Here is an 8,753-nt window from a genome sequence, read left to right as displayed (position 1 = left end):
AGGTGAAGCTATTCTCTATTTCACAGGAATCACGCAACTATTTAGTCCGCCTCTATTGAGGAATACTAGTACGAAGTTAGTCATAAGGGGTTTCATTAACAACATCCTCCTTGTACTATATGTTGTAGGTCCATTCTGCAGCGTAACTAAAGTGGATCCATATAAAAAATACATTCACTCATAGAGTTAAATGTGCCTTCTAAAGCTTATTCATATATTTCTGCAAATATATGCAAATCCCACATGAATATGAAGGACATACTGTTTACAGTTATCACAATATTCCTCAAAGAGCTCACTCGCTCCACTTATTGTACACACAAATACGTCATTCTAAACGTAAAGGTAATGACAACACTGGACAAATATTATACAACCTCTGCAGAACGAATTAATGAATAAACGTTCGATAAACTTCTCGGAAAGCAGATGAATGTTGTATCATACAATAATCATTTTGATGCTTACGTAGTTTCATCCAAATATTACCATGGATTAGATACATGAAATGAGAAAGATTCCATGTTTCCGAAGAATTCTTCAAAATATAGATTTTTTGCAGACAAAATCAATGCAAAGGTGCTAACTGTGTATTCCACAGTCTATGGAACTATAGAAAATTTGAATCGAACGTCGATTCACGCAGGAATCATTAGGAGAAATCCGCAGATACCTGAAATCTTACCATGATCTCATGCACAACAGGCTTCATTATTGATGTACAAGTGGGGATATTACAATTTCAGGGAAACTTATATAGAGAAGTTCCCTAATCACTCCGCATCCTCAATAACAGTTTAGATTGGAATCTATCATAGGGGATCATGATAAATCTTCCAAAGCTTATTTCAATCACAGATGACCTTCCTGTATATACAGTGTGATACGCTTAAGAACAAATTGTTATCTTCCATGAACAGACCTTAGGTTACTTTCTTGGTCACACAGTACTCTTATGTTAGCATTTGTAAATACATTACACGGAAGATACTGAGGTCACATTGCTGTGGAGAGTTCCTTTATTTCACCCCTTCATATACTTATCGCTATTCATACTATTCCTACGATTTTTTCGGGAAGACTCGGCTTCTTGCACGTTCACTAATACTTCTGCAAACTTCTACACCCCTTCTCTGTATAGACACAGTTTCAACTTATTATAATTTAAGAAAACAAACAAGAAAGGGGAAAGGGTTAAATACATTTTCTTAACGAATACTTAAAATACATGTAACGCTCCTTCCGTTGATGCCCCTAAATACGATTCCGAGACTGATCATGTATTCGCAACATAATTAAGGAGTCGGCTTCCCTTTTTTTTACATTTTGTTATTGTACATAATTACTAAATGATCAGAAATTACTACTTCGTGTTATAAATACTGTTTTGCGGTTAAAAATTTTCCTATGTGATCTATTATTTTTTACTAATATTTAGATGCATGAGTCACTGTAGGAAGCGATTCACTTCATCCTCATTTATCTTACTTCTCTATATTTCCCTCATTCCCGGTTCAACGGAGGCTTAACACAACCTCTAAAAGCGTTTCGTTTTAGAACAATTATGTGAGGATGTTGGTACTTTCCAAATTACACGTCTTCCGTTCTGCACTCTTCAAAGGAGAACATGATATTGTAATTCATTCTAATTACAATACATTGAGTGAGCTGTAATCGATTGTATAACTCCATATAATTAAACTAAGTACGTGCCATTATATCTCCGCAACCATCTCCCTGTATTCTGGACAGGACACCATTATACTATAATTCAGGAGCTCTAATCGCCTGTGTTTTTCATTCTGTTTTTTGTGATTTCTGTGAATTTACATAAGGAATATTCGAGTATACTGTTTATAGCGTCAGATGAAATAAAATACCCAAATCATGTGAAATCCCTTTACATTTCTAGCATATATTTCTCTCAAGAGGAACCTATAAAGATTCTTTCTGTTTTCATTCTTAGGACATAATTTTTCGATTAACCCTCAAAGATATACAAAACAGATTATTAATGTTCCGTAATGGGTGATTCAAAACAAAGAATAGCATTGTATTATAAGTGTAACACCCATGAAACTAATGCATTCAAGAATTTAGAGCCGTATTCCTAGATATTATACATACGAAGTCCGGGAATGCACGTTCAGAAGAGTCCTCATTAATAGTTATACGGCGCCTTCTCTAAATCAGATGCATACCTATACAATGTCTACTTGAAATATCATCGTAGCACATTATGAATAATTTTTTCCACACAGTACACTTGTTACAATTAAATATATCTTTGAATTGCTATGGGAATTCCACACTTTAGTGGATAAAGATTTCTGGGGCACTATGGTTAATTGGAAGATTGTCTCTGACATGAAATTCAGGATCAATTCCGTATTGTATGCATATCAACCCTGCCACTCTTATACTTAGATCAAGATTCTCATACTTCTCTAAAACACATTTCATAGACAGAATCAGTCTTCTCCTTATGTCTCCTAAGATTTGTGTATAACATTGAGAACATAAAAGGATATACACACATTCACTATAAGAGATGTAGCCACGTCTACTCATAACTGGGTTAACGAGTTGAAATAGAATATGTTCATAGGCGTCTAGTAGGTATCCTTTGATGTCATCAACGTTCAGTATAAATTAATCATTTAGTTCATACTTATCTATACAGAAGCCTCTTTTATAAATAAGGCTTCTAGGGTGTTATAATGGCATAATGAAACAGTATTTATAGGGTTTTACTGAATATTCTTCTTCTCTTCCATTTGTTACCAGTATAGGAGAATGTTCAATTCAGTGTCAGAAACCTATGCCAAAGGATTCTTGCGCCTGTTTGATTCATGAGTATAGTCCTTACAGAATATACGAAACCATTATTTATTCCCTGACAAAGAGTTCTGCATGTTCATAAGTTTCCCTTCCTCTTATCATAGAAATCCTTCGTCAGGTGTGTAGAATTATACATAAGGCATCAATACGCACAAATGACAAGCTATGAAATAAATTTAGGATACTCATATCACAGATTTCGAAAGAGGCCCCTGGAGAAGCATAGAACAAATGTGGACTTGTATCCTTAGAACAATTAGTTCGTTCATTTCTCTATTGGTTTAAAATAATCTATTGATAATTCCGTAAATGGATGCTCCTGGTCTGCTGCAAATGATATCCGTACAATACCTATATACAACATAATATATAATGGTAATGAACCGGATTTCCAGGTAAATATATTTTTACAGATGATGGAAAGAATCCGTATATTATGCAATAATCGAGTAATCCAATCGTAATGGATAAGTTTGGCCACATAAAACTATAATGGTTATATATTCTCATTCCAGGTAATTAATTTTTTAAGATGCTTCCCTATCATAACTTTATCTTGCAGTTGTTAGAATTATGTCCCTAGATCTATATGGAAAAATAGAGAGATCTCTATGTGAATCTTTATTTCCTGTTCCTCTAGCATTCCATCATAATCCCTCCTAGGAGATAATGATCCGGCCAAGCTGGTACTTTTATTCCACAGCTTCTTCCTCCCTACCTATGATGATAATTACATAGTAACTGTTCTTACTGCTCATAACTGGTATCAAGAGAAATCTGATAATCTAATTAACCCACCTTTGTAAATGAATGTTTCAGGGAAGGATTATATTCATCATTTGCATTACTCTTAAATAGGCATCCAAGGGGAGTGTAATTCTCTGGAAATAGCATTCACAAGTAGATTATATAAGAGGAACAATTTTGAAGCAGCAGGGATAATCCGATTACTATATATTTTTTTCTTCTTCTCGTTCTTGCAGAGATATCTACAATCTATTCCTGCAGACATTTGTACTATAGTATCATACATGATGCTTCTCTCTAATATATTTGAAAGCTTACAAATAAATTATAGTAACTTCATAGCATTGTGAATATTCTGATGCACAGTTTTAAAGAATTAGTCCTTGTATCTATTTCTTTATACTTTTTCTATAGGTGAGGTTTTATTGTGAGGGAGTAAACTACGGAATAGTGATGAGGTAAAATCTGAATTGTCAACATTAAAACAATCTGTGTGTGACCATGCGACAAAGATATATTTATGCAGTATTATAGATATGTGGGTATATTAGAAGTGGAGGTACCGTTGCGTCATGGAGTTTTGTTATAATTTCAACTATATGTTAAATGGAATGATGGGCGTGACGAAGAATCTATTATGTTAATAAAAATAATTCCGAATCCTGTGAAAGCAGTATCTAAATATACAAAGAAGATATTGATGGATACAAGAAAATATGTATTTTCAGCAGCGTTCTGTTTTCTAGAAGGGACGATATGACGAGAATTTCTCGGTCTGTGTAGGGAATAAATGTGTGGGTACAGATATTTTTTACAGGTGAAAACTATTGAATAAGGACAGGCAACCTCACCGTTGTACGTGAAATGTAGGAGAGATAAAGAATGGATGATAATATATACCATAAATATTATAGATAGAGTATAATGTAATAAAAAAAGGAATACGTCAAAGTCGTGGGAAGCAAGAACTGAACCTTAAAGATGAGACATGAGACCAACAAAATGAACCGTAAAGCTCAACTTTAACGGAAAAAACTAGATAATGAACTCTGAACGCTAGACCGAACGGCATGAGCCCGCAAAAATAAAAAAGTAGAGACTGAACTCTAGACCTGAGAACTGAACGGTAAAAACTAACCCATGAACCATAAACCTAAAACAAGAAGCCTAAACCCTACTCCCTAAACCGTAAAACCTAAACTCTAAACCGAAACCCCGAATCCTAAACCATAGACCATGTACCCTAGACCCTGAAAATTGAACCTTCCACGGTAAAGGCTGAACCCTCAACCCCTAAACAGTAAACCATCATCCCGAAACCTAGACCCTAGACCCCTAACCCTGACGCCTAAGGCCCTAAACCTAAATCTGAACCGTAAACCGTAGAGCCCGAAACGTAAACCGTAAGGGACAAAACGTAAATCGTAGAGGGAGAAACATAAAACTTGAACCCTAAACTCGGAACCCTAACACGTGGACCTTAAACCTCGGAACCCTAAACTTAAACCCATAATTAAACTCTCCCAAATCAGGCATCCCCCCCAGTATCCTGCCCTCTGATTAAATCACTCCCGACCCCTTGGATTTGTGGCCCCGATTCCCCGTTATGTTTCATATCCGTCCTTTGCTTCCTAAGCTGCTGAGCAATCTGCCCTTAACTTTTGGCCAAGAATACGACCGTCCACTTCCGCGTCCTAACTAAGACCCGCCTGCGAATATGGCTCCCCTTCGCCCTTAGGAATCCTCAGAATTATGGACCCTCCCCTCTTCCTAAGTAATCCTTTCCTTCTCCTTGCTGGAAAAATACGATAATAACCATACAGGGCGGCACCCCCCAATACGATAGTCACAACGCCCCCGATTATACTGCCCAATGAGTCTAAGCCACTTCCCCCTGACTGAGTTGTCTTATATCCCTCCCCCTGCGACCGCTGTTGCATTGAGCTGGTCGGAGACCCTGGCTTATCGAGATCCCTCTGCTTCCCGCCATTCTCCAGATTATCCGAATCCATCCCTAACTTCTCGTGGGCTCCCGAAGTGGGTTGTTCCGTACTAGACAGGTCAGGATTTTCGTCAAGGCTCAGGCTACTTTTGACATCTTCCAGATGGGCCCAGCACGTGTCCTGGTCAAGCTGGCAATTACCCAAGGTTCTTTGGCTCTGTGTTGTTGTGTTATAGGTGACTTCACCCTCTTGTCCGTTTCGGCTATGGCCCATTTCCTTCTCACAGCCCAAAGCCTTATCCCCCGCGTCATCTCCATAAAGAAATTCACTTATTATCTCATACAAGTCCCTGCCTGTCAGGGTAAAGTATCTGTTACCCTCCTCCGTTTTCTCACTGCTGATAAACCACTCCTCCATTATTCTGCTGGCATTCCTATCTCCGCCCCATCTTACTAAGCTCTTATAAAGCAACTGACAAGGACTCTTCTTCCGTACGTCCTCAACTTCCCTCATCTTAGTACTAGTCATGTCGAAGGCTCCCATGATCTGTGTCACTATATCCATACACGCACTTAGACTTCTGTGATTTTGCTCTTTATAAAGTAACTGCTGCTGCTGGCTAAGATGATCCCATTTTAAAAGGTTCTTCTCGAACTTACACTGTTGTCCTCTTACTTGTCTTGACCCGCCGTATCCTGTCCCCCCCGGACTACATTTTCCCTCCTCATATTTGGGGGGTCTTATCCCAACGCTCCTCAAATTTCGTCCCCATCTTTCCATACCCCTACAAATAGCCCTGCTGTACCTCCATATCCTCCTTAGTTCCTCCTCTTTTCCACTAAACAAAGAGACGGCTTCGGAACAAGGAGTTATTTCTCCGGTGTCCTTAAGGCTGTCATCTCTCAAATCTAAAGCTCGAGAACATATTTGCGAAGTTTTCCTGTCCTTACACTCCTCCTTAGCGTCCTCCAATATCTGCTGTATATATCTTGGGAAGTCCCACTCCATATAGCCTGCGGGATTCGGGGAGGTAACGTCGTTTTGAAATCTACTGTTGCCGAGAATGTTAATTTGCCATAGATACAACCTCTTCCTCAGAAAGCCCGTTTTGATCCGTAACTGCTACCTGGTACTGTGCTGTTTAACTTGGCAGTGCGTTGGCTAATAGGGCAGACCCCTCACTTGTAAATCTTGATTCTTCATCTGGGATTTTTTTCCCCTTATCTCCCCTGAGCCATGAAGCTGTCTCCTGCATTGTCCGTAACTTCTTGGACTGGTACGTGCCCCTTCTCCTGCTTGGCCTCCTTCTTATCCCTTCTGGAAACTTGACTCCCTTAAGAGTCTTCTGCCTTCCCGCGTTTGAGTTGGTTTCCTTGGGTTTGAAGCAATCTCCTGCTGTTTAGATGATCTGCCCCCCCCCCATGAAGTCCTGAGCTACTTACGGCGTAACGTTGAGATCCTCCCTTCTCTCCTGCTCCCACTCCTCTTACAGATCCGTGGCTCCCGGTGTTTACCTTCGAGCTGTCATGTCATAATGTCTCCTCCCCCCCCGCTCCTGATCTTATCCCTCTTTTCCCCTCTTCGACCATGTTCTAGTCCGGTTTCTCCTTGAGAATCCAGGTTCTCTTTCCTCATATCTCCTCTCCTTCTTGCTTGCGCTGCTGGCATCCTATGCCCTTACCCTTCTTATTCTTTCACTTGGAATACTCGCCCTTTCTTGAATAGCCCGAATCCCTAACTATCTTTCCTGCGATTTCATACCTCATGAAGGGCACCGTTGGATGTTGCTCATGCTGAAGTTCTGAGATACTTCCTGTTCCTCCTCATTACTCTTGAAGTTGATCGTCCTGAATCTCAACCTGTACTGTTGAGACGGTATTCACCGGCTCTGCAACGTTCCGTATCAGGGAAGCACCCCTCTCTTTCCTCTATCTCACCTCCTAATATCGCCCAGTCTAAACGAGGATTCGTCTCCTCCTTTTGTTTAACCTCCTGTGTCTTCTTTGCCTTCTCCTGGATGTGCGCCTAAAGGGGGGGTAATGGAGTCGTCTTCATAGACTTCCTTTCCTCTCGCTCTTAAGTTTATCCTCAACTCCTCCTATCCCTTCGCCTGTAAGGTACTACCTGAACCTCTTGGTCAATATTTAGATTTCACCCTCCTGCTCTCTTCTACGGAAGAAACTTCACTCCCTACTGGACGCTGTCTCGGGCCCCGGCTAATCCTCCGTCAAGAGGAAATTTCTCACTTCAGAAGACTGGTTGGCTCCTGCTGTTGGTCGTCGTACTCCTTAGCCGCCTCGTTCTCCCAAGTTTCTGTATCTACTCCTCTAATCCTTAGCTTCTCTAATCTGTTTGCGGGTTCTCTTCGGGGTAGACTTATCGGGCTCAGACTACTTCTTTTGGACTTCTAGAAGTTCAAAGAGGGGAAACGCCTTCTGGTTAGGAGAATTTCTCTTATTATATCAAGAGGTATTTTGGGATCTGCTTTTACGTACCCTCCCTAACCTTCTCTTTGCTTATTCCTTAGAGACCCTATGCTATTTATTCGTCTGTTCTAGGAACTGCTAGTTGGAGAGTTGGGGATTCTCTTAATCTGATAAAACGACTAGATAATTCCCCCCGATTCTTCGATAGAAACTTTTTTTTGTCTGTTAGGGGAACTCTTTCCTCGATTCCCTTTCTTTTGTTCTGTGATATCAAAGTCCTACGCACTGGGAATTCCTCCTAGTTGGATACGGGACGACCAAGATGGTTTTTTCATCTGAATTCCTGCTCTTAACCTTGCACATAGCCTCCTTTTTCTGGAAGGCTCGTTTCCCTTCCACGTGGGGATTTTATCCATTTCCAAACCAGTTGACTGACTCTCTAATAAGATTTGGGGTAGTTTCCCTATCTATTCCGACTTTCTCTTCTTTGTCCGATTTGCTTTTGAGATTTTTCATTACTTATTTCGGTTTTACGGTAATTACTCCGTTTTGGGTTCAGGAACAGTTGTCTTACGGATTCATCTTCTTAAAAATCATCGGGTCTAACGTCTTAACTCTCCATCTTCAGGACGTGACATTAGGTTTTCACTTCAGACGGTTAATGGGAGTTTGAGTCCCATGGAGGTTCCTTGGGGTATGATTTCTGGGTTGCGGTTTGATTTGGTTCCGCAAACTCTATATCTTGGATCTTTTCTAATTGACCTAATCCTTCTTGCTTTTGCGCTGAGGAGTTTTG

General features: G+C 40.0%; 3 protein-coding genes across 3 annotated transcripts; all 3 read right to left on the bottom strand.

Annotated features, from left to right (window-relative positions):
- Positions 1 to 2,313: 2,313 nt before the first annotated feature.
- C922_05568 (hypothetical protein) lies at positions 2,314 to 2,571 on the bottom strand (the record flags this gene model as incomplete). The annotated part of the gene is made up of 1 exon (XM_008821139.1): positions 2,314 to 2,571. One exon carries the CDS (start codon positions 2,569 to 2,571, stop codon positions 2,314 to 2,316), a length of 258 nt encoding a protein of 85 aa, XP_008819361.1.
- Positions 2,572 to 5,282: 2,711 nt separating this feature from the next.
- On the bottom strand, positions 5,283 to 6,539 carry C922_05567 (hypothetical protein; the record flags this gene model as incomplete). The annotated part of the gene is made up of 1 exon (XM_008821138.1): positions 5,283 to 6,539. One exon carries the CDS (start codon positions 6,537 to 6,539, stop codon positions 5,283 to 5,285), a length of 1,257 nt encoding a protein of 418 aa, XP_008819360.1.
- A 1,234-nt stretch (positions 6,540 to 7,773) lies between these two features.
- C922_05566 (hypothetical protein) lies at positions 7,774 to 8,473 on the bottom strand (the record flags this gene model as incomplete). The annotated part of the gene is made up of 2 exons (XM_008821137.1): positions 7,774 to 7,921; positions 8,382 to 8,473. 2 exons carry the CDS (start codon positions 8,471 to 8,473, stop codon positions 7,774 to 7,776), a joined length of 240 nt encoding a protein of 79 aa, XP_008819359.1.
- Positions 8,474 to 8,753: the final 280 nt, after the last annotated feature.

The sequence above is a fragment of the Plasmodium inui genome (genome assembly GCF_000524495.1).
Source record: "Plasmodium inui San Antonio 1 unplaced genomic scaffold supercont1.100, whole genome shotgun sequence".
Lineage (NCBI taxonomy): Eukaryota > Apicomplexa > Aconoidasida > Haemosporida > Plasmodiidae > Plasmodium > Plasmodium inui.
Note: the sequence above shows the minus strand (reverse complement) of the source record. Positions and strands in the feature narration are given on the sequence as shown.